This window comes from Chenopodium album, chromosome 13, assembly GCF_948465745.1.
Source record: "Chenopodium album chromosome 13, dcCheAlbu1.1, whole genome shotgun sequence".
Lineage (NCBI taxonomy): Eukaryota > Viridiplantae > Streptophyta > Magnoliopsida > Caryophyllales > Amaranthaceae > Chenopodium > Chenopodium album.
In genome coordinates this window covers 35,759,920-35,786,260 of record NC_137846.1, presented here as the reverse complement: position 1 = coordinate 35,786,260, position 26,341 = coordinate 35,759,920, and the positions used below count along the sequence as shown (strand labels likewise).

The 26,341-nt window shown below is 38.2% G+C and overlaps 1 protein-coding gene across 1 annotated transcript; it reads left to right on the top strand.

The window, feature by feature from the left end:
* The first annotated feature begins 350 nt into the window (after nucleotides 1–350).
* LOC145574741 (uncharacterized) lies at nucleotides 351–26,341 on the top strand. The gene is made up of 9 exons (XM_081632595.1): nucleotides 351–411; nucleotides 569–668; nucleotides 2,752–2,932; nucleotides 11,111–11,183; nucleotides 11,277–11,456; nucleotides 22,827–22,924; nucleotides 23,075–23,163; nucleotides 23,252–23,425; nucleotides 25,864–26,341. The coding sequence occupies exons 1-9, from the start codon at nucleotides 369–371 to the stop codon at nucleotides 26,033–26,035; spliced, it is 1,110 nt and encodes a 369-aa protein (XP_081488721.1). The 5' UTR covers nucleotides 351–368; the 3' UTR covers nucleotides 26,036–26,341.

Here is a 26,341-nt window from a genome sequence, read left to right as displayed (position 1 = left end):
TAAATTATGTTTGGGGTAATTTTATTTTTATATAAGGGTAAATTTGTAAAATAAATTTTATTTTGCGGGCGTTACTTGGAGATTCGAGGACGATATTTAACAACCCCTTAGTTATTCATTAAAATAATTTAATAATTCGTTGATTATAATCATCTAATTCGTACTTTTATCTAGGTGATTATATAGTTTTTTAATTCAAAAATAAAATATACTTATTGGTCAAAATAACTATATTTCTTACGCAGCGTTCTAAATGCTCTCCAAAAATGCCTATTATATATATATATATTAGATTAAATTTTATTATTTTTTTTTAAAAAATCATCCAACTACTTTCTGTGTCCAACGTAGAGAAAGATTCAAGAACAATGACCACCGTCGTTCCCAAAGTTGCCGTCATTGGCAGTGGCAGTAAGCTCCATCGTTTCACCCTATCTTTCCTAATAATTTTTTTTTTTTTTTTAATTTCAATTTATGAATTTAATCTCTGATATTTGTAATTATCAGTAATTTTACCATTTTCTGATTATATTTTGAATTTAATTTTTGAAATTTGCGTGGTTAATAGTTTCAGGAGCAGTATGTGCTTCAGCTCTGGCTAAAAATGGAATGTCAGTCACTGTTTTTGATTTTGGTAGAGGTCCTGGCGGCCGTATGTCTCAAAGGAGGTATTATATCATAGGTTTTCAGATATGCGTGCTAATTACAATCATTTAAATAATAATTACTCGTACATCGGATCGGATTAGTTTAGTTTAGTTTAGTTGTTCGTTAGTTACTCACATGTCTTCTTTGTTTTGAATGACTTTACATTGGATTTGTTTGAATATCCGATACTCAATCACATGTTGGTCCATTAAAAAAAAGTCAGAAAAGGAATAACTTTTAGAGACGTATGAATTAGTTAATTCTTAGTTTACGAAGTATTTGGATTTGCTTAGTCTTAAACGTTGACATTATTATTTTACGAATAATTAGTACCATACAAGAATTCAATTAATGTGAGCTTGAAATTGACGTCAAGGTTTTAGAAAAACGATTTTGATTAAATAAACAAAATTCAAATTAAGCAAAGTTTGCTGTTTTATTTTCAAACTGTAAGTTATACAAGTATATATTTGTTAGTCTTATGATTACGAGGGGGTTTAGAGGTTGTACGGTGTTGAAACATGAGAAACTTTTGACTTGGGAAGTTTTCAATTATGGTTTCAGATTGTTGGTGGTCAGAGAATCTTTGTTTTATCGGATTATTTGTTGGAAAGTGATTGGATTTATTAGTAAGTTATTCTAGTTTCACACTATCTGATGTCTATAAATTACTTTTGAATCTTTATGGATTGTCTTGTTCAAGGTTGGGCGATAGTCCTAATATCATATCTAGTATTCTTGGAACTCTTACAATGTCACTACCATAATACTTGCTAGTGTACTAGTTTCCGAGCTATGCTTTATTTGAATCTGTATATAAAAACTAAAGAAGAAATCTGAAAATAATCAACTACACTTTAATTTCCATAGTAGTCAATTATAGATTGACCTATATAGGAGCATATATGTTTTTGCAGCATAGAGATAAATGTGAGGGAATATGTTTAGAAGGGGATACCTACTTTAGTGGTTCATGTTTTCTATGCATAAGGTTGGTAGTAAACATCCTGATGCATAGGATGATCATGAACATCCTGATTTTCTTCCAATTATTGTTACATATACCGCTTTGATTGACCAAAAAAAAAAAAAATGGTCAACTAAAATGGTAACTTGACTGGTATAGTATAGATCTCATAGAAGAAAGACCCATTAAGGTTTTTGGTGGTTGATATTGTTTCATTAAATTAATAGTAATAGTAATTTACTTTATATTGTCTCGCACTATTGGTTGAATGTATATGAATATTTGGTTTTAAATGTTTATAAATTGTCTTGTTAATGCCCTCACCATGAATTGTGTAGGCATGCAAGATTGGCGTCTCAAACCCTCAAAACATAAATTAAAAGAAAAAGATTCTGATATCCCAAAATAGAAGATGTAGGGAGTGTGATCATATGATTTCAAATATCAAAGCTTTAGCATATTTTCTGAGTTATTAGTCCATCCTACATTCCTCGTGATCGGCATTTTATGAAATATGTAATAACAGCACAATTTAATCAATTGTATTGGATGAGATTTCTGATGCTGAGTATAATCCAGAGTTGTTTCTAAATTAGGAGAGCTTCTATAGTCAGCAAATAGGGTCCGGTGTTTAGTTGATGTATGTATATAATTTGTTTTTTTTCTTTACTCAGAACCTTTAGAGATTGAGTGCAAGTTAAGTTTAAAACTGTAACCATTATCCTATCTTTCAAAACATAATCATGCGAGATTTAGATTCTCTTGATTTTTAGTTTCCAAATGTTTTTTTTTAAAAAAATAATTATTTGATATACGTAGTACGTAGTTTAATCTGATTTAATTACCAACTGTTGAATTGAAAAATATACAAAAAGCAAATTGGTCAAATATAATTTTATTATTATTATTATTATTGGTAGTGATTCTGTTTTCAGCTAGGTATATGCTGTGTCATAGTAGATACAAACTTTTATGCACGGATACAACTTCTATTATGGTTCTCCTTTTATTTATTTGTGCTATTGGCTATAAAGCTAATTTCCTTTTTTTTTTTTAATTTTTTTTATTCTTTATTCTTTAATTTCATTTATTAATTTATTGATGTTTTCTGCCAATCTTAATATGTGATATCATAGGGAAACTACCAAGGAGGGGATGGACTTGTTCTTTGACCACGGTGCTCCTTACTTTACTGTTTCAAAATCTGTTGTTTTGGATGTTGTCATGGAGTGGGAGTCAAAAGGTCTAGTGGCAGAGTGGAAAGAAACATTTGGATCTTTTGATTGCATCTCCAAGAGCTTTACTGATTCCGAGGAGGTCAGTTTCTCTGCTACAATTCCCCTTGTAGATTATAGCGTCGTATTCTCTAGAGATTGTCATTTGATGATGAATAGTATACAATGATTTGTTTTGAATTGTTGATGCAAGTCCCATAGTCTCTCCACCCCCTCCTCCCTTTTTTTCCATGCATACACTCGCACACTTGGGAATGTGATGAATCGGGTACAGCAGCCTATGAAGGTGTATACAAGGAGGCACAAGCTACAACAAGTCAGGGGGCAAGATCAAGAGCAGCAACAAAGGCAACAAGGACCACAGCTAAATGAAAAAACAAATTAATATTCCTGATTTTGGTGGTAAGGATGACTGCAGTCACCTTGTCACAGAAAAGGACAAAGGCCTTAATGATTAGGGCATTTTTGTAAGAAGTAGTGAGGGTATAAAAGAAAAGGGAATGTAATAGTGATGGGAGTTGATTTTGGTGATTAGTAGAGTGTAGCCTAGCAGTAGAACAGTAGAGTAGCCTCCAAGAGAGTAAACTGGCTGGTACTCTATTGTAGCCGCCAAGTTTCAATCTTTCAATTAAAAGCCCTCAACTTTCCCCTGTTTCCTATATTCAGTATTTTTAGAGCTTGGATAGTTAGTCTATTGCAAACTTGGTATCAGAGCAGTTCGATCTTAGCCATGGTAAGCAATCTTTCGACCAGAGTGGATGCCGCTGAGGAAAGGCTGGTGACAGTGGAGTCGCAACTCGTAGCCATTGAAGGGAAGTGCGATTTGCAGGAAGCTCACCTTAAGAGTATTGCTGACAAGCTTGGGACCCAGGAAACCACTATAGAAAGGGCGGTGCAGGCGGCGGTGGCCAGTGTTGTGGAAGCTGAGCGGAAGCGATCGGAGGATGTCCTAGCCAGAACCACAGCGAGGTTGGAGGACAGAATCGATCGATTTCGAATCAACCATCAGAGGTTGGCTGCGATTGAGAAGGAGAACAATCTTAAGTTCCGCGAGGAAATGAAGAGAGCCGCCGCTGGTGGACAAGGCAACAGACCACCACTCATCAACTAACCCGTGGTGAACTTGGAAGCAGAAGGCAGTCAGAACATTAACCAGGGTGAGAATGAACCTCGCAACCTACTCAGGAGGGGGTGGAGGGGAGAAGGCAACGGAGAAGAAGATGCCTTCGAGTTTCGGAAGTGGCAACCTGAAGGCAATGGACTCGGCGGTGGTGGAAACCACTGGAAGCATCGGAAGTTGGAGATGCCAGTCTTCGAAGGGACTGACCCGGATAACTGGATCCTCTGAGCCGAGATGTTTTTTGACTTCTACCAACTCTCGGAGCGTGAGAAACTTGAGGCGGCGGTGGTGGCTATGGATGGAGCGACCCTCACGTGGTATCAATGGGAGAGAAATCGGCGTCCGTTGGTAGGGTGGCCGGATTTGAAGAGCCGCCTGTTATACGAGTTCCGACCATCTCATACGGGCTCATTGTATGAACAATGGCTGGCAGTGGAGCAAGAAGGGACAATAGAGGAGTATCGCCGGAGGTACATCGAGCGGGCCACCCCCTTAGAGGGAATTCCTAAGACCCTCATGTTAGGGCAGTTCATCAATGGTCTCAACAGTGAGATCAAGACAAGACAGAGCTAAGGATGTTGAATCCTTTTAACTTGGAAGCTGCTATGGAACTAGCAGGCCGAATAGAAGAGAAGAATAGGGTTTGTGCTGCCAAGAAGACTGGACCAGGGCTCCAGCGAGTTGGGCCGACCCAAACAATTTCCAACAAGCCCTACTTCAACAAAACAAATGGGCCAAGTTTAGTCCAGACCTACGGGGTCCCAAGCCACAACAGCCCAACTAAGGTATGGAGTAAACCTGCCGAGTCCCAAGCTTCCATTAATCCACCCTCTAATTCCACGGGCTACTCCCAAGGGCGCAGCTCCGGCTACACCCGACGCCTCACCGACGTGGAAATACAGGAGAGACGAGCAAAAAATTTGTGTTTTAGGTGTGATGAGAAGTGGGCGGTAGGCCACCGGTGTAAGTGGAAAGAGATGAGTGTGTTGCTAGTGGCAGGAGAGGAGGAGACGCCTCTTGAGGAGGAGGAAGGAGACGGCGGCGAAGAGGTGGCTGAGGTATCGCTGTGTTCGGTAATAGGGATTTCGAACCCTAAAACCATGAAATTGAGAGGGGAATTAGCTGGAGGTACGGTGGTGGTGATGATTGACCCCGGCGCCACCCACAAATTTCCTTGTGGAGAAGGTGGTGCGCGAGAGGGCCATTCCGGTGACAAAAGGGGGCGAATTTTCAGTGGCTCTGGGCAACGGAGAGGTTATTAAGGGGCAAGGGGTTTGCAAAGCAGTGCGATTAAAGTTGAATGGTGGAGTCACCATTGTTGAAGAGTTTCTACTGCTCGAACTTGGAAATGCTGATGTGATTCTCGGGGTTCAGTGGTTGGAGAAACTAGGGGAAGTCACCACAAATTGGAAGTCCCACATTATGAAGTTTCGAATGGGAGGAATGCCTGTCACCCTTACCGGTGATCTGGCACTTGAAACCACGCAAGTAAGCTTGAAGGCAATGATTCGAAGCTTGTGCAAGGAGGGACAAGGAATTATGGTGGAAATGAGCAAGGTGGGGAAGACCGAGACAGAAACAGGGGAGCAACAACCACCTCCCAAGTTCCTGGCTGACTTGTTGCGTGAGTTCCCGGGAGTTTTTGAACTACCTTCCGGACTGCCTCCTCAAAGAAACCATGAACACTCGATTGTTTTGAAGAATGGCAGTGATCCGATCAGTGTACGGCCATATCGGTACCCACAAGTGCAAAAAGATGAAATTGAGAGATTGATACAAGAGATGTTGTAAGCCGGAATTATCCAACCATCAACTAGTCCCTTTTCAAGCCCGGTAATACTTGTAAAGAAGAAAGATGGTTCGTGGAGGTTTTGCGTCGATTATAGGGCCTTGAATAAGGAAACCGTGCCAGATAAGTTCCCAATTCCGGTCATAGATGTGGTATTTGATGAATTGCATGGAGCCAAATTGTTCACGAAATTGGACTTGAAATCCGGTTATCACCAAATAAGGGTTAAACCGGAAGATGTGCATAAGACGACATTCCGCACTCACGAGGGACACTATGAGTTCCTTGTGATGCCTTTTAGGCTCACAAAAACACCGGCTACATTCCAATCTCTTATGAATGAAGTATTCAAGCCGTACTTGAGGAAGTTTGTTTTGGTGTTTTTTGACGACATACTAGTGTATAGCAAGGAGGAGGGGGAACACAAGGAGCATGTCCGATTGGTATTGGAACAACTAGCAAAGTATAAGTTGTATGCGAATTGGAAGAAATGCGAGTTTGGGAAAAGAGAGGTAGCATACTTGGGTCATGTGATCTCGGAAGAAGGGGTAGCCATGGATATGGACAAGGCGAAGGCTATCTTGGAATGGGAGGAGCCCAAGAACTTGAGGGAATTACGTGGGTTCCTTGGGTTGACCGGATATTACCGAAAATTTGTGGCTAACTATACACAAATCGCCGGACCTCTTACCTCACAGCTCAAGAAGGATAATTTTGGGTGGACAAATGAAGCGGCCAAAGCTTTTTCTGCCTTGAAGGCTTGCCATGAAATCAGCCCCAGTGTTGAGGATGCCGGATTTTCAGCTTGAGTTCATAGTAGAAACGGATGCCTCGGGATTTGGGCTTGGGGCGGTGTTAATGCAACAAGGGAGGCCCATAGCATTCTATAGCAAGCTATTAGGGGTGAAGAATCAGGCTAAGTCCATATATGAGAAGGAGTTGATGGCAATGAGTTTGGCGGTGACTAAGTGGCGACATTATTTGCTCGGAAGGCACTTCATTATTAGGACTGACCAACAAAGCTTACGGTTTCTAACACAACAAAGAGAGATAGGGAGTGAATATCAACGGTGGATGCGAAGGCTCATGGGAATGGACTTTGAGTTCCAATATAGACCCGGGCCGTCCAATCAAGTGGCCGATGCGCTTTCTCGAAAAGGGAATGTGACAGCCCAATTTGAGCCTTAATATCCACTTCTTTAGTGGACTGGGCTGAACTTGAGAAGGAGCTTGCTAGTGATCCGTGGTTGAGTGGTCTGAGAAGCAGGATGAGAGAAGAACCTGACAGCTGCCAAGGTTATCACTTAGAAGGTGACAGGGTGATGTACAAGGGTAGGGTAGTCCTCCCAAAAGGGTCGAAATTCATTCCTATTCTCCTACAAGAGTATCATGATACACCTAAGGGGGGCATGAAGGGGAAGTGAAGACCTACCTGAGGTTAGCAGGGGATTGGTTTTGGTCAGGGATGAGAAAAAGGGTGGGAGAGCATGTTCAACAGTGTTCGATTTGTCAGCAAAGTAAGCCTTCACAGCAAGCATCCGCGGGATTACTTCAGCCACTCCCAATCCCAGAAGCTGTATGGGATGAGATTAGCATGGATTTATAGAAGGGTTGCTGCTCTCGAAGGGGGTGAACTCTATTTTAGTGGTGGTGGACAGATTGTCGAAGTACAGTCACTTCTTGGGGTTGAGACACCCATTCAATGCTCTGAAGGTAGCAGATATATTTGTGCGAGAAGTGGTCAGACTTCATGGGTTTCCCTCTTCAATTGTCTCTCACCGAGACAAGATATTCATGAGTATCTTTTGGAAGGAACTCTACCGTTTACAAGGTACCCACCACAAGAGGAGCACCGCCTATCACCCTCAAACGGACGGCCAAACGGAAGTGGTTAACAAATGTTTGGAAACTTACCTTCGATGTTTTGTGGCTAGTCAACCAAATCTTGGGCTCTATGGTTGCCATGGGCTGAATATTCTTACAATACATCTCCCCACACCTCTACTAATATGACACCCTTCGAGGTGGTCTATGGTAGAGACCCCCCGAAACTTTGGAAAGTGAAGCAAGGCTCAACTGGAGTGAGGAGTTTGGAGAAAGGGCTTCTTGAACGAGATCTGATTTTGGATGAACTGAAAATGAACCTCAATCGAGCCCAACAATTGATGAAAGCCAATGCTGATGGCCATAGAAGAGATGTGGAGTTCTCAGTGGGTGATTGGGTGTTCCTCAAACTGCAGCCCTATCGCCAACAGACCATTGCTAAAAGACCACATGAGAAGCTAGCTGCACGTTTCTACGGTCCATTTGAGGTTTTGCAGAGGGTTGGCAAGGTGGCATACCATTTGAAACTGCCAGAAGAGAGCAGGGTGTACCCTGTATTTCATGTGTCCCAGCTAAAAAAAGTTGTTGGTAACATTCCTGTTAGCCCACCCTTCCTACTCAGCAGTTGACTGCTGATTTGGAGTTAGTGGCTGAACTTGAAGCAGTCTTGGGTGTAAGAGAGAGAATAGTAGGTGGCAAAACCATCACTGAAGTGCTGCTGAAATGGCAGAATTTGCCTGAATTTGAAGCCACTTGGGAGGACTTTGATGCTATCAACCTCAGGTTTCCATCCTTTCACCTTAAGGACAAGGTGAATGTTCCGGGGGGAGTAATGTGATGAATCGGGTACAGCAGCCTATGAAGGTGTATACAAGGAGGCACAACTACAACAAGTCAGGGGGCAAGATCAAGAGCAGCAACAAAGGAAACAAGGACCACAGCTAAATGAAAAAACAAATTAATATTCCTGATTTTGGTTGTAAGGATGACTGCAGTCACCTTGTCACAGAAAAGAACGAAGGCCTCAATGATTAGGGCATTTTTGTAAGAAGTAGTGAGGGTATAAAAGAAAAGGGAATGTAATAGTGATGGGAGTTGATTTTGGTGATTAGTAGAGTGTAGCCTAGCAGTAGAACAGTAGAGTAGCCTCCAAGAGAGTATTCTGGCTGGTACTCTGTTGTAGCCGCCAAGTTTCAATCTTTCAATTAAAAGCCCTCAACTTTCCCCTGTTTCCTATATTCAGTATTTTTAGAGCTTGGATAGTCAGTCTATTGCAGGGAATAGTGGTGACGTGGTATACTAGGTGAACTCGGGAATTCTATCTATTGTCATTGAGAGAAGGTGAAGTTGTGCTCTAAATTATTTAGCAAATTATGGCATTGAGGCATTCATGCAAAATTCTAAATAGTGGTGTACTAGGTGCACTCGGGAATTCTCTCTATAATCACAAACTCACAACTTCTATAATATAAAAAAATTACTGTAAGAAATATTAGGAGGAAATGGGTATATAAAGAACTGAGACTGGATAAATTCTTAAGGCACATGATAAACATCTTCCCTATGTTACTCCAACACATATTTGGTTTTGGAGGATCCAACACAGTGACACACTACTTCAAAATTTTGGCTGACACTTCAACACGTTCAAAAGAGTGTCTTGACTAATTTTTTAGATATGGCTACCGTATGAAGTGTTCAAAAATCTTCTTCCAACATTTTAAAACTTTTGTAGGTGATGAAAAGAAGGTGGTGCGTGATGGAGGTTGATAGGAAGGTGTAAAGGAAGGTTGAAGGAATCGTGAAGAAGGGGGAAAATGGAAGGGACGAGCCCCATTAACGGATTCTATGACAGAATACGTTAAGTAGTGGTGAAATCCATTTTTTTTTTAATTTTATGTCATGTTAATCTAATTTCTTTTAATGGTGTTACAAAAAAAATTTGGTCTTTTAAAATTAATTTATTTGTTTATTTATTTTTCAAAAAAGCACTCCCTTGTGATTTGATAAACTAGCATTCACACCAAGGCTGTTATAGGAAACTTTCTTAGGTCCATTCCTTGGATCCTTTAGCTTTATGCATTAGGCTAGGCAAGCTCACATAATTTTTCATGGCTGAAGATTCGTGGCCCATACTGTGTCTCTACTTCTGATTCATCTCCCGGATCAGTCTCTCTTGTTTCAAAGACGCAATTAAATCTGGTAACACTTAGACATGTTAGGATGGAGCAGAAACATAATAGAACATAAAACACTTAACTGGTCAATTTGAGTGAAACCAACTAAAATTTTGTGTCTTTCAACTCATCAACTTTAATGTTAAGAGCAAGCTGTTTCTCTTGAACAATCTTTAAATTGCTGTGCATTAACTGGTTCATGACCCTCACATGAAAGTTATTGAAGTTAGAGGATGTAATTTCATGCTGGGGGTTGCTATATACTAGGATGTAGGATGAAAGCCTTCAAATCAAACCCTTGTTTTCTTTTTTTTCTTTTCTTTTTCTTTTCTTTTTCTTTTTTTTTTGTGAAACAAATTCCCAAATGATTTAATCAACTTACAACCTTACTTTCACACCAACACTATTAGGTACACTTTGATAAAAATACTGAATTTTAGGAAGGTTTTTTGGCCATTAAGCAGTGTTAAGCACCTCATAAATTAATACTGTGGCAACTTTTCTAATTTACATAAAAATATGTCATAATTTATGGTTAAAGGAAATGGGTAACACACTGTGTTTTAGAAAATGCCAATGAATCATCTTTATATCACTTGTATGTTAATTTGATGGTGTCTGTCTGTGCTAAGTAGTAAATAAGAGAATCCTCAAACAAGGCATCCTTCAATCAATCAATCAAAGCCTTAATCCCATAAGTGGGGTCGGCTACATGAACCAAATTTGATTATCCCGTGTAATCATCAACAAAGATCCTCCTCCTCCATCCCTTATGATCCAATGCCTCATCCTCATGCACATCCATATACTTCATCTCCTTCCTAACTCCTTCCAACCAAGTCATTTTTTGTCTCCCTCTCCCTCGTTTAACCCCTGCATGGTTCCACTCTTACACTCTTCGAAGTGGAAGATAAAAAATTTAAATCAATTCAGGAAGATAAATTATCATTGAACATTAAAATAGTGGAACTTGGGCTATAATTGTAAGTAGAACTTAAATGCAAGGTTTCAGTAGAAACCTGAATATGGATTGATGCACAGCCCTATTCTCCAATTTGTTGAAGGTAGAAGTTATTTTTAAGCTACCTCTGATGATGAGGTGCTGCGATTGGAACAAGAACATAGAGATCAAGAGACTTAGGGCCTTGGAGGGATGCAAGTTTCATTTTTTTTATTTTCCAGAGGATGCTGGTTACATATATTTTGGGGCACGGTGGAAACTTATATATTATAACAACATTTGCCTTTCCCTTCCCTTCTTAATTTTATATGTGAACTTAAATCATCTTTTATGTTTTATACTACCAAAATATGCCAGTTATTTATAAATGCTCTGAACAAACTATTCAGGAATCATTGGGCAAGAAATATGTAGGCATTCCAGGCATGAATTCAATATGCAGAGCATTATGCAATGAGCCTGGTATTGGGTTTTATTTATATAATTTAATTATGGAATATATATTGACTTTATTGTTTTTCTTTTCTCATTCTCAAACTCAGCCTCTTTATACAGGCATTGAAAGCAAATTTGGCATTGGTGTGGAAAAGATAGAATGGCTAATGAATAAGAAACTATGGTCATTAACCAGCGTAGATGGAATGTTTCTTGGTCATTTTGGTGGTTTGGTTGCCACAGACAAGCTTCTTTCTTCTTCTGGGTTCAGTAACTTAACTAGACATCCTCCACCTCTTGGTATATTGGCTCTATCCTATTAATTTTGATATTAGTTTAAATGCACGAAAATGATTTGAACTAGATCAAGATCACCTCTATTTTGATGATTGCATGAAAATGAGTTGTTAAAATAGAGTTTATTAATTTGTGCCTCTTTATTCTCTTGTTTTTGCTAGTGTATAATAGGATGCATGAGAATGATTCTATTAGCATAGGGCTTTTTCATTGATTTGCCTAGACCATTGCATGATAATGAATTGTTTAGGTAGGATCTTGTGTTCTTTGGCATGTTCTTCATGATAACTATCATTATTCACCTCTTTCTAATCATGTTTGACACCCTCGTACCCCTAGCGTCGTTCTCTCTTGATTTTTAATCTTCTTTATATTTGCTTGTTTGTAGTCTTAGTACCTTTTTATCCAAAAACCAACAAAATTATCATTTCCTTGACTCTTGCATAGTGAATTTGATATTTAGCTTGCATGCTTCCCTTGGGTTCGACCCTATACTTACCCCTATATTTGTATTAGGGTAGTTTAGGTTATAAGTAGTTAATTTGATTTGGGTTGGTAGTCCCAACGACCTACTAAATCCCGATCATATATACATTGCATTAATCATGCTTATTTAACAGAAATACTTTCATGAATGTTCATTAAGGGCTGAAGACTAGTGTTTCGGTTTAAAATTATTCAATGACAAAGCCCATAAAAGTCATTGTTAAAGGAAAGATCAAACGGATTTTCCTGCAGACATGTACAAAAACAATATATTAGATACAATATTTAGGTTGTATTCACTAAAAAATTATTAAAATGTAAACTTATTTTTGGGTTGTTATATTCATCAAATTCAAATCAAAGAAATTGAGTACTAGCACGTATAGCTTTCAATTCAATTCGTTTTTATATAGCATAATTGTAAAGAATCCTTGCCTTGTTTTCCACATTCTTTTTTTCCATAAAAAGAAAATACAGAATTTTTTTTGCTCGGCCTTGGTTTTTGTCTAGAGTTGTGGGTTAAACTCTTAGGACACCCTCACGAGAGCACACTCGTCCTCTAGGGCGATCTAGGGGTTTAAAGGGCTTGTCATTAGTTGCTAAAAGTGACTGTGATTCCTACGAAAGTGAGTTAGTGTACATTCTTGTCTCCTTTAGTGTTCTAGCTTTGCTTGAATAAATCATTTTCCTTCTCCCGTGTATCATGTTAATTTGCTCGAGGACGAGCAAAAGTTTAGCTTGGGGGAGTTTGATAAGTGACTTTTATGTCACTTTTAGGGTGTTTATCGAGTCGTTTCTCGGCTTATTTTTCCAATAATTTAACCCTTTTTGTCCTTTATTTCTTTTATTTACTTATTCTCGTCTTTTATCTTTATTTCGAGTATTTTAGTAGTTTTTAATAGTTTTTAGCTTATTTTCTTATTTTCTTAATTTATTTAATTTATCTTATTTTCTTTGTTTTTATTTTAAGTTTTTAGTTCTTGTTATTTAATAAGTTCCTAGTTTCTCTCATTTTTTTATTTTATTTTATTTTCATGTTTGTTTTCTTTATTTTATTTAATTTCTTTTGATTTTATTTTTAAGTTATTTTATTTTATTTTAATTTATCTTTATTTTATTTTTTTTATCTCTTGGTAATACCCTCGTGTTTTTGTTGTAGGTCGAGTCTGGTGTTTCGGGTGTCAAAGTCATATTCGAGTTCAAGGTCCGAGATTTGAGGCACAAAATTTGAACTAAGGAAGCTGTTGCCCCTTTGTTGCTATTCCCTAAACCTTCACCGCACAACCATCTAAACCTACACCACACACTCCTCATTACCTCCCCTGCTCCATCTTCTTAACCCACAACGCATAACCATCTCAACCCCCACAACAACACCAACAACACCAACAACAACTAACACAACCACTACAACCACCACACCCAGACCACCTCCAATCACCACCACGCAACTCCCTGCTCACACAAACCACCAACCATCTCCTTCCCCTGCTTCCTCACGAAAACAATAGCAACAACTAACCACCCCAAGAAACATCAATTTGACCCAGACCAACTCCAATCCCCGGCAACGGCGCCAAAATTTGATCGGGATTTAGTAGGTCGTTGGGACTACCAACCCAAATCAAATTAACTACTTATAACCTAAACTACCCTAATACAAATATAGGGGTAAGTATAGGGTCGAACCCAAGGGAAGCATGCAAGCTAAATATCAAATTCACTATGCAAGAGTCAAGGAAATGATAATTTTGTTGGTTTTTGGATAAAAAGGTACTAAGACTACAAACAAGCAAATATAAAGAAGATTAAAAATCAACAGAGAACGACGCTAGGGGTACGAGGGTGTCAAACATGATTAGAAAGAGGTGAATAATGATAGTTATCATGAAGAACATGCCAAAGAACACAAGATCCTACCTAAACAATTCATTCTCATGCAATGGTCTAGGCAAATCAATGAAAAAGCCCTATGCTAATAGAATCATTCTCATGCATCCTATTATACACTAGCAAAAACAAGAGAATAAAGAGGCACAAATCAATAAACTCTATTTTAACAACTCATTTTCATGCAATCATCAAAATAGAGGTGATCTTGATCTAGTTCAAATCATTTTCATGCATTTAAACTAGAAGGCAATCAAATAAAGTGCAACAATAATCTCAAGACATTAAAAATCAAATCTTTCATCAATTTAAGGCATGTATTCAATCCAACCATCATCATTCTTCCAACATTCAACACATACTTTCCACCCCCTCCCCCTAGGTAAGAAATTAGCCTAGAGAAGGGAGATTAAACATGATGATAAAACTAAATGAAAACAAAATAGACATGGAAGCAAACATGATCAAAAACAATGAAAATACCAAAAGATATCAATCCACAAAATCGATAGAAATAAACAACTAGAGTGCAAATAACTAAGCTAAGAGAAAGGATTAGAGATTACTAAGTAGGCAAAGGTAGAAAGATTAAAACTTGCAAGGTTGCTTGATTGATTGAAATGAAACTTGAACAAAGTTGCATACATGAAGATAACTTGAGTAATACTACACTTTCTCTCTCTAAGATTAGGGTTAAAATGTACCTCATCTCTTCATTACAAACCTAGGGGTATTTATATGCCCCACACATTACTCTATAGAAAGATTAAAATGCACGGAAATAACCACGAGAGCGGCCTCTCCATCGAGGGTGAGCGGACGCTCTAGAGGGTATTAATCAAAACAGCCGCCTTACTGGAGCGGGCGCTCTCCCACACAGGAGCGGGCGCTCCAGGTGTGGAGCGGGCGCTCCTCTCTGGTGGAGCGGACGCTCCATAAGTCTGGAAAACAGGGGATCTGATGAGAAAATGGAGCGGGCGCTCCTCTCTGGTGAGCGGCCGCTCCTCTTGAAAGCTCCGGACTCTTCTCTAAGTCCATGCTCCTCTCTTCCGCTATTCCAATGCACTCAAAAAGGTTGACTAAGCCTCGAGCAGGATCACACGAGCACTCCATTCAACCTACTCAAACACTCATACACAAACATAAGTATAGAAAAGAGGGAAAGCGACAAAGCAAGGCCAAAAACAAAGGAAAAGAAGGGGAAAATCACAAAAAGGAACAAGACAAAGTAAACTAAAACAAAGTGCTTGAAAAAGGCTCAAACAAGTGCTAAATGAAGGGAAAAATCCTTAAAGAAAAGGATAAAAGAGTGGTATAAATACCACTCATCAAAATCCCCCACACTTGCCTCTTGTTTGTCCTCAAGCAAGAAGAATTAAAGCAACGAGCAAACACAACAAACATAACATGACAAGGTTTATGAAAATCAATCAAGTACCACGGTGAGAAATGCTCAATTCGGACTCAAATATAATGACATTGATCAAAGATTACCTACCTTTCTCAATTTAAGAGGGAAAACACGCTTTAAGATGCTCAAGGTTGAAAGAGACAAGCCTAAGCTAAGCATAGAGAACTAATGATTTCATCCTCCGCCCTAGCCCCATCCAAGACGGTCCACGTTCTCTCCGCTAGCTTCAATTCATCCCCTAATTGGCTCCTCATGATTCCGCGAGGGAACCGAAAAAATTAATTCTATGTGGAACAATGAGGCTATCCCGACATCTCAACTATGCATACTCTCTCCATAGGGTTGAAATCCATCTCCCTCCACCGTTTCCTTGACCACGCCCCTCTAAAGTCCAAGGGTCTTAGTTAAGGTTGTAATGTCATGGCTAAAGGTTAAGGTAGGGAATTAATTTGAAAACTTTGGTGGAAACTCCTAAGTGAAGCATAAGAGTGGCCATCTCTCATTAACAACATAGGAATCTAACCTAAATTTCAAATCACAACCTTCAATACAAATTACATGACAATACTACTCTTTTTGCAAGATTTTCATTCAACTCAATTTTTCCTTCTCTTTTTCCTTTCTTTCTTTCCTCATCATTTTTTTTAAGGGGTTTGGTTTTCATAAATTATAACTTCCTTGCCAAACCTTTTGCACACTTTTTCATGAATAGACTTTCAAGACCTCATTTGAACCAAATTACACAACTTCCTTGCTTGAAATCAAGACTCTCAAACTCGAACCTCACAAGCCGATGCTTCAGTAACTACAAGGGTTGGTAGAACATAGGCCGCTAGGTTTGTAATGTGGTTTAACCAAGAAAGGGAAGTAAGGCTCAACATGGCTAGCAAGAAGGTATATGTAAAATAAAAACCAAATTTGTAACAAAACACAAGGAAAACAAAGAAAAATGAGAAGAAATGCCCTCTTCCTCCTCTAGAGTTATATGATCACGATCTTGGGAGCTAGATACCAACACAAGGATTAAGACACGCATAGTTAAGGATCCAAATGCCGCTCAACAAAAGTGATGGAGGTTTGAACAATTGACGCTCACATGGGACATAAAATAAAGCAAATACCAACCAAGCGAATCCTATTCACTACGGAGAGCAACACCATCTTACCACTTTCCCGTGAACTAGGGGTTCAAACGTCCTCAAGAGTTCTACCCGGGCTACCTTAGCTTAAAAATGTGTCTAGTTCAACCCTAAGCACTCTCAAACCGTGAAGACCCTCTTCAACTAGGAAGGTAAGCATTCAAAAATATGTCATAACGTAAGCATGTAAGTCCACATGTCCAAATGAACGAGCAAATTCTTAATTTTCAAAAAATTTTCTCTTGTCATGATTATGAATGTCACATAAAGAAAAGAAGAAAATCAACACACAAAGGAAAAAGGAAGAAATCAAAAGGGTTCATAAGAGAGGCATGTAAATCACATAAATCCCAATCGACATACAATGATTGTTGAATACAACATCAACGATCCCAGGTTCCTTAGAACCAAATCAAACAACCTCGAACCATTCAACTCCTTCCTAATCTAAACTAAACTATGCAACCAATCAAATATTTAAAGAGTTGAGAAGGGGAATTTGTCACCCAAATACGCTTAGAAAACGCAAGTCCACTATCAATGAAGCTCCATTGCTTGGAAAAATTTAGGGAATGCGCCAATAAGCCCTACAAAATGTCAAAATCCAACACAACTCGGCAAATATTCAGTTAGTAGCAAGAGAAATATATAAAATGAAATGAAAAGAAAGCAAAATAGAGAAAAGAAACTACTAAAGAAAAAGAACAAAGAAAAGAAGAAAAGGTTTAGATTAAAGGGGAATTTGGATTTTTGAAATTAGGAGCAAAAACAACACAAGGTTATCATCAAATCATCAAAAAATTTTTTTTAGAGAACATAGAAGATGAGCATCAACCAACATCGAGAAAAAAAAGGCATGCAAAAGACACCTATTGGCCATGAATATGCCCCGTAGAACAAAGCCCTTAAATGAAACAATGAATAAGCACCCCCCCACACTTGAACGAAAAACCGTCCTCGATTTGAACAAAGTGGAAAATAGGGTGGGAGGAAGGGCTAAACTCGGCCCGAGGGCCCTAGTCCTCCATGTGAGAACTAGAGCCCTCTCCATATGGACGCCACTCGTAGTCGACGTCAATAGGAGGGCCATGGGGGTCCCAACCACCGGTGTAACCCTGTGGAAAACCACGGTTCCGGTACAACTCTTGTTGGTAGTCCGGAAGAGGGTTAAAGGGAGGGGGCATCTCAAGAGGCTCGGATGTGTACATGGGGTAGTTGGGATCCCCACGGTAATCACATCCCCCCGGTGCCTTGTAATCGTACCCCTTAGAGGTGGGGTAGTTCACACGGGGGGCCCCTTGAGATGAAGGCCCGGGCCAATAGGGCCAAACTGGTTGACGGGGTGTGCCGTCAGCATGCGGTTCCTCATGAGAAGGAACCGGCCCCTGTTGGGGCGGAAAATACGGATAGTTAACCGGTGGGTCAAAATGCCCTTGGTTTACATGCCAATCGTAAATGTTGGCATTGTAAACCGAGTACCCATCGGCGGCCTCCGTCAACCGGTTTACTTGCATGGATAAATTTTGAAAAGCAGACTCGATGTTAAATGAGGAAGAAGAAGAAGAAGCCATACCTCCCCCACTAAAGGGGGGGACGTTCACTTGTTGAGACCCTTCCCCATAGTGGAAGGATTGATGCTCGAAATGTTGCTGAAAACCTTGTTGTTGTTGTTGAAATTGCTGTTGTTCTTGGAATTGTTGTTGTTCTTGTTGGTCAAAATGCTGCTCTTGTTGCCGCCTTTGCCTTGGGGCCCGGGGAGCTCTCTCCCTCAATGACAAGCTACCCTCCTCAAGGTTAGCTCGGGGAACGCGCCATTGATTTTCATCTTTTGGCGGGTTGGTGATGTAGTCATTCGGGAGGAGGCACCAAGAAGAATCGCGGACCATCCAAACCCGCTCATCTCCTCCCATGCGAGTAGGTACCTCGCGAATCATCCCGGCCGTCTTGAGGGCCCCTAGGTTCAGGTAGGGCTGCTCATCGACTGGGGTAAGCTTGGCTAGCTCCGCTCCATAGCCTAACTTGTAGGCTATCCATGTAATCATCCCCCCAACTGAATATCACCAGTGAGGGAGACACCAAGTTGCGTCTCATGGAAGCGGTCTGTGAGGAGGCTTTGTTCCTATCTCTTGTCCATATATGAATTTGTGTTTGTTCCTATCTCTTGTCCATATATGAATTTGTGTTTTGCTTTCCCTTTTTATGTTTCTTTTTCTTTTCTTTTTTATTGCCTTGCCTTGATTTTTGTCTAGAGTTGTGGGTTAAACTCTTAGGACACCCTCATGAGAGCACACTCGTCCTCTAGGGCGATCTAGGGGTTTAAAGGGCTTGTCATTAGTTGCTAAAAGTGACTGTGATTCCTACGAAAGTGAGTTAGTGTACATTCTTGTCTCCTTTAGTGTTCTAGCTTTGCTTGAATAAATCATTCTCCTTCTCCCGTGTATCATGTTAATTTGCTCGAGGACGAGCAAAAGTTTAGCTTGGGGGAGTTTGATAAGTGACTTTTATGTCACTTTTAGGGTGTTTATCGAGTCGTTTCTCGGCTTATTTTTCCAATAATTTAACCCTTTTTGTCCTTTATTTCTTTTATTTACTTATTCTCGTCTTTTATCTTTATTTCGAGTATTTTAGTAGTTTTTAATAGTTTTTAGCTTATTTTCTTATTTTCTTAATTTATTTAATTTATCTTATTTTCTTTGTTTTTATTTTAAGTTTTTAGTTCTTGTTATTTAATAAGTTCCTAGTTTCTCTCATTTTCTTATTTTATTTTATTTTCATGTTTGTTTTCTTTATTTTATTTAATTTCTTTTGATTTTATTTTTAAGTTATTTTATTTTATTTTAATTTATCTTTATTTTATTTTTTTTATCTCTTGGTAATACCCTCGTGTTTTTGTTGTAGGTCGAGTCTGGTGTTTCGGGTGTCAAAGTCATATTCGAGTTCAAGGTCCGAGATTTGAGGCACAAAATTTGAACTAAGGAAGCTGCTGCCCCTTTGTTGCTATTCCCTAAACCTTCACCGCACAACCATCTAAACCTACACCACACACTCCTCATTACCTCCCCTGCTCCATCTTCTTAACCCACAACGCATAACCATCTCAACCCCCACAACAACACCAACAACACCAACAACAACTAACACAACCACTACAACCACCACACCCAGACCACCTCCAATCACCACCACGCAACTCCCTGCTCACACAAACCACCAACCATCTCCTTCCCCTGCTTCCTCACGAAAACAATAGCAACAACTAACCACCCCAAGAAACATCAATTTGACCCAGACCAACTCCAATCCCCGGCAACGGCGCCAAAATTTGATCGGGATTTAGTAGGTCGTTGGGACTACCAACCCAAATCAAATTAACTACTTATAACCTAAACTACCCTAATACAAATATAGGGGTAAGTATAGGGTCGAACCCAAGGGAAGCATGCAAGCTAAATATCAAATTCACTATGCAAGAGTCAAGGAAATGATAATTTTGTTGGTTTTTGGATAAAAAGGTACTAAGACTACAAACAAGCAAATATAAAAAAGATTAAAAATCAAGAGAAAACGACGCTAGGGGTACGAGGGTGTCAAACATGATTAGAAAAAGGTGAATAATGATAGTTATCATGAAGAACATGCCAAAGAACACAAGATCCTACCTAAACAATTCATTCTCATGCAATGGTCTAGGCAAATCAATGAAAAAGCCCTATGCTAATAGAATCATTCTCATGCATCCTATTATACACTAGCAAAAACAAGAGAATAAAGAGGCACAAATCAATAAACTCTATTTTAACAACTCAATTTCATGCAATCATCAAAATAGAGGTGATCTTGATCTAGTTCAAATCATTTTCATGCATTTAAACTAGACGACAATCAAATAAAGTGCAACAATAATCTCAAGACATTAAAAATCAAATCTTTCATCAATTTAAGGCATGTATTCAATCCAACCATCATCATTCTTCCAACATTCAACACATACTTTCCACCCCCTCCCCCTAGCTAAGAAACTAGCCTAGAGAAGGGAGATTAAACATGATGATAAAACTAAATGAAAACAAAATAGACATGGAAGCAAACATGATCAAAAACAATGAAAATACCAAAAGATATCAATCCACAAAATAGATAGAAATAAACAACTAGAGTGCAAATAAACTAAGCTAAGAGAAAGGATTAGAGATTACTAAGTAGGCAAAGGTAGAAAGATTAAAACTTGCAAGGTTGCTTGATTGATTGAAATGAAACTTGAACAAAGTTGCATACATGAAGATAACTTGAGTAATACTACACTTTCTCTCTCTAAGATTAGGGTTAAAATGTACCTCATCTCTTCATTACAAACCTAGGGGTATTTATATGGCCCACACATTACTCAAAAGAAAGATTAAAATGCACGGAAATAACCACGAGAGCGGCCGCTCCATCGAGGGTGAGCGGACGCTCTAGAGGGTATTAATCAAAACAGCCGCCTTACTGGAGCGGGCGCTCTCCCAGACAGGAGCGGGCGCTCCAGATGTGGAGCGGGCGCTCCTATTTGGTGGAGCGGACGCTCCATAAGTCTGGAAAACAGGGGATCTGATGAGAAAATGGAGCGGGCGCTCCTCTCTGGTGAGCGGCCGCTCCTCTTGAAAGCTCCGGACTCTTCTCCAAGTCCATGCTCCTCTCTTCCGCTATTCCAATGCACTCAAAAAGGTTAACTAAGCCTCGAGCAGGATCACACGAGCACTCCATTCAACCTACTCAAACACTCATACACAAACATAAGTATTGAAAAGAGGGAAAGCGACAAAGCAAGGCCAAAAACAAAGGAAAAGAAGGGGAAAAACACAAAAAGGAACAAGGCAAAGTAAACTAAAACAAAGTGCTTGAAAAAGGCTCAAACAAGTGCCAAATGAAGGGAAAAATCCTTAAAGAAAAGGATAAAAGAGTGGTATAAATACCACTCATCAATATATTCTTCCTCTTTCATGGTTGATGAATTCTAGAATGTTATTGGAGTGCTCTTTTCTTTTCCTGTGTAATGTTTTTGACTTTTTGGTTGACAAATCTATTTATATCTTGTGTGTTGTCAATTCCTATGTTACTTGGACTCGGGTACCCATGTCCGACACGGGTATGTGTCTAAGTGTCCGACTCGGATTTTTTTTAAAAAATTTCCATGATTTTGAACTAAAAGTGAAGTGTCCGGTGTCATACCCATGTCCGAGTGTCGAGGGTCCGACACGGGTACGTAGGGTGAAATGAAGAGTCCGAGTAACATAGGTCAATTCGTCATGGATAAATTGTAGGACTTCTCAAAATTCTATTTTTATTTTAGAATTTGTTTTGATGAATATGGCTTAATATAAGAGCTATATAGGCCTTTTTTTCTTTCCACTATTCTAAGATACATGTTGTAGCTCTAGTAAGTTCTTGTCTGTTGTCTGTTTGTAAAGTCGTGCCATCATGCGTGAGTAACAAGACTTCTCCGTCTTCTGAAAAAGATTTGTCTTTCTTTTTATTTTTTCAAGGAAATGGATTTAGTGATGATTAGAGATATCAGCATATTGCTACCAGATGCAACAGAATGGAGTAATTTATAATTGGCTGTGTTGGCTAGCAGATCCAAATTAGATTTTGGCTTAATATCTACACATTTTCTTGGAAAGCATGTGACATTGCTGCAAATGAGCAGTAGGTCCACACCTGGCATCTGTGAATGTAGTATGTTGGTCTCACTTGTTAAAGTAGTCCAATATTAATTATTTAAGCGTAACCATAGTGCAAAACTACGTTTAAACAGTTTCTGTTTGAGTGTTATATTGGTGTAAGGACATGCTGACCTCGAGAGAAAAAAGAGTGGGAAAGGGATTTTGAGGAGATATGGCAATGTTTTTGTTGAGAGGAACGAATATGACGACCCTTAGCAAAGGCCTCTTATATACTTTTGTTGCACAGAGGAAAAGCAGGGGCATTATTCAATAGAGATAGACAACTTTTACCAATGAATTCTTCTGGTAAAATCATTTTAAATTCTTCTCTGAATATAATTGGATTTGTGATTATTATTGGATAAAGAGAGTAGAAAATAGCTTATTATTATTTTTAATGCTGTAGAGACTAGAGATGGTTGTAACATGATATAACTTTTAGGTGACATAGGAATATATAACCTCTTAGTCAAACCAAAGGATAGGAGTTTCCATTCTTGGGTTCGTGCTTCTGCTAGAAGCCTTAGTTTCCTATGCTGCTTATGTTGCATTAGCCTCTTTATCTTTGTGATGAAGTTATTTTATGCACATTTTTCTGAACTGAAACACACTTATGAATACTGGTAGAGGATGGGATAGAACAATAGTAAAAAGCACTTTGCCGTATTTATACTTCAAGAGGGAATGTTGATGGCATCCTTGTCATTACGTCATTAATAGTTTTGGGTTCTCATTTTATGTGCAGATATGAATCTGGCACCACAAATCGTATCGAAGATAGAACATTTACCTTTCAGATCTTACTTTGTTCTCATGCTCGCTTTCAGTGAGCCTTTACCCACTGTGAGTTTTCTAAATGTCTTGTACATGTCGTTTGAAAGTCGTGTTTGCTCGGCTCTCAATTTGTAATTGTTCTTGTTATTGGCCCCATCTTGTGTTAATTTTTTGCCTGAAATATTGTCACCATGTCTTACTTTCAACTATTCTTTCCAGATTTCTGTGAAAGGATTCTCATTTAAAAACTCTGAAGTTTTGAGCTCTGCCTTTTGTGAGAGCAGTAAGCCAGGCCGTTCTTCAGCTAGGTTTGTGTTGGTCAGATAATGTCAACTTGTCTGTGTGATTCTCTCTCTGTTAGCTTTCCTGATTGTCTTTTTGTTCCGTGATACAAAGTGAATGTTGGGTCTTGCATTCCACTGAGGAATATGCTAAGAAAGTCATAGCCGACACTGGGCTTCAAAAGGCTTCTAATGCAACATTTGCAAGAGTCGCTGAAGCACTTCTGCAGGAATTTCAAAGGACTGGACTATGCACTTCCCAGCCTTATTTCATGAAAGCTCATCGGTGGTAAGTGTCTGAGTGATCCCTTCAATAAAGAATCAATTCTATAAAGATATTCTGTTGGATCAATTGGCTATTAATGTGTCATTGGGTAAGGTTGTATCCATTTTTACCTGCACTTGCCTTGTCTTCAGTGGGATCAATGTTTACACTTGGGTGATACAACAAAGTGTTTTTAAGTCCAACCTGTATCATGCTGATTTTCGGGAGAACAATACTAAACAAGTTAAATCCGTACAGTATATGATACAAGTAACTTATCTATCTATATACTATACTAAAACAGGGTACACTAGCTCCATGGTTGACACGTGTCCCTGTTTTAATTTAGTTTATTTTTGGTTAAAAATTGTTACGTGTATTAGTCAAAAATCCTATTCATATATATATATTATTGCATATTTTTACATAAGAATATTATATTATAATACTTAATTTTATGGAGTACTACATAATCTTTTCCAAAGATAACACATGTCCCTATTTTAGTTTATTAGAATTTTTATTTTTGGTTAAAAATTGTTACGGTGTATTTCTTTCAAAAATCTTTTTCATAAATATTATTGCATATTTTTACATAAGAAAATATTAGTAAAATACTTATTCTATGGAGTACTATATAATCTTTTTCAACTGTATATAAACATGTATAAAATCTTTGTCAAATAAATATTATATCTTTAACAAAAACAAAACATATATTTTGATTTGTTTATATGTACCACCCTATAAGAAGAACTATAATTTTCATTTTTAGTATAGATTTTGGTACTAATTCTATATGTGTGTAGCCAACCATCATAGGGTTACTCAGTTAATGTTATAGGGGTTACCCAATTAGGGTTATATTTGTTACTTTGTCAATGTTTTACTTTGTTATTTAAGGGTTACTAAATAAGTATAATAAGACTCTGTTCACTTCACCTTAAACTCTTAAAGATATAATTTTTGGTAAAAATAATTTTAGTTTAGTATCAATATTTTTTGTTTGGTATATTTAATTTCATTTCAGTAAAAAACAATTACTTTAAAGAAGAAATATAATAGAGAAACAATAAAAAAAAATTATCAACAAAAATAATATCAATTTGTAAAATTAATTTTAGTTCAGCAAAAATAATTTTAGTTCATTTAAACAAATATATGGTGAAGTGGACCGGGCTTAGAAGTTACTCTATCAATATAATAGGGGTTAGTTTGTTAGTGTCATAGCCCAGTCACACAATGTATGACCAACGGTAAAGAAAATATGTTGTAAATTTTGTATATGTCGTCACGGGTGATATGTAAGAATGATATGCATTTTTTTGCATCTCTCATATGCTTGCATTGTATATTTAATTTTTTCTATTTACTCTTATATATATGCAATAAAAATATTAAATGATTACATATAATTAAAAAAAGATAGATAATCAAGCAATTGCCAAGCCTGAACATCATTTTGAGATTAAAATTTTAGGAAAAAAAATAAATTATATTTCGTACTAAGCTTTTAATTTTAGACATGTAAATTTTTGTTTGTAGAAGGTGCAATAGGTGTGTGGTGATGGTCAAGTGAATTCATCATGTTATAAAATTAAGTTAGTAGTGATGGGATCAAAAATCCTATTTTTAAAAGTTTCATGTCAAACTTTAATTGTTTTTAGAGGCCATAGAGGAGAAAAAAGATACGAAATTATTTGTGATATACGAAGTACAATATATAATGACCATATTGTTATAATAATGGTAAACTTTTCCAAAAATATATTGAGTTAGAGGATGGAGATAGTCATTTAAAAGGCAAATTTTTATATGTGGTTTACCACTAGACCTGTCAAAAGCTGACCCTACCCGAAATACCGACCCGAACCCGATTATTAACTGACCCATCTGAACCCGAAAAAATGGTGACCCAAACCCGACCTGAAACTAACCCTAGAACCGGTTGACCCGAGTATGTGAGACCCTAACCCGAACATGAACCGACCTGGAGATGACCCGACCCGAATGTAACCCGTAAATTATTGACCTGAACCAAACCCGACTTGAACCGAAATTGCCCCAAACCCGTTTTAACCCGTCAAAATCCGAATTTAACCCGACTTGTTACTAACCCGACCTAAATTCAACCCGACCCGTTCCTAACCCGACCTGTTACTAACCCGACTCGAAATTGTAATGAATATAAAAGACGGAAGCATTACTGAGAAAACACACACCATAATAAAAGTCCAATTTCATCGCAGAGCTGCTGCATAGAATTAAAACTTTCAGCAATCAGCATATGCACTTGACATTCCTTGGAACTTATACTAATAAGATTTCAAAGGATTTTCTCAGTTCTCAGTTTCTTACTATAAATACTTCAAGTCATTTTGCAGCTAAAATCCTTATAATTCTTTTCAACCTGATAATTCTGTGACTGAAGATTGTTGTAACCACTTAAATAATTTCCAAAGGGGAAGTGCCTTTCCAGCTGCGAGCGTAGCCAGAGAAGAAAAGTGCTTGTGGGATACAAATAAGCCATTAGTTGTCTGTGGAGACTTCTGCGTTAGTCCAAACGTGGAAGGTGCTATTGAGAGTGGCTTGGCTGCAGCTTCAAAGTTTATGAAAATGCATAGCTGCATATAGTATTTCGGAAGTGATATCTGTAATTATTATGGCTGTGATTTTAGCTCATGCTTATACAACCGGTTGTAGCATGTACAACTGGTGGCATTTGGCATTTTTGTATAACAACTATAAGCTTAAAAGTCTACCATTCCTAATTGCAAAGGGGTTTGTATTATAGGACGAACTAGCATAAGTCCTAATTGCAAAGGGGTTTGTATTATAGGGGTTTACGTATAAATAAAGATTTGTAAAAATTTGTAGTTCAATAAAGTTTTACAATTTTATTCTTTTTAATTATAAAAAGTGTGATAAAGGTCTATATTC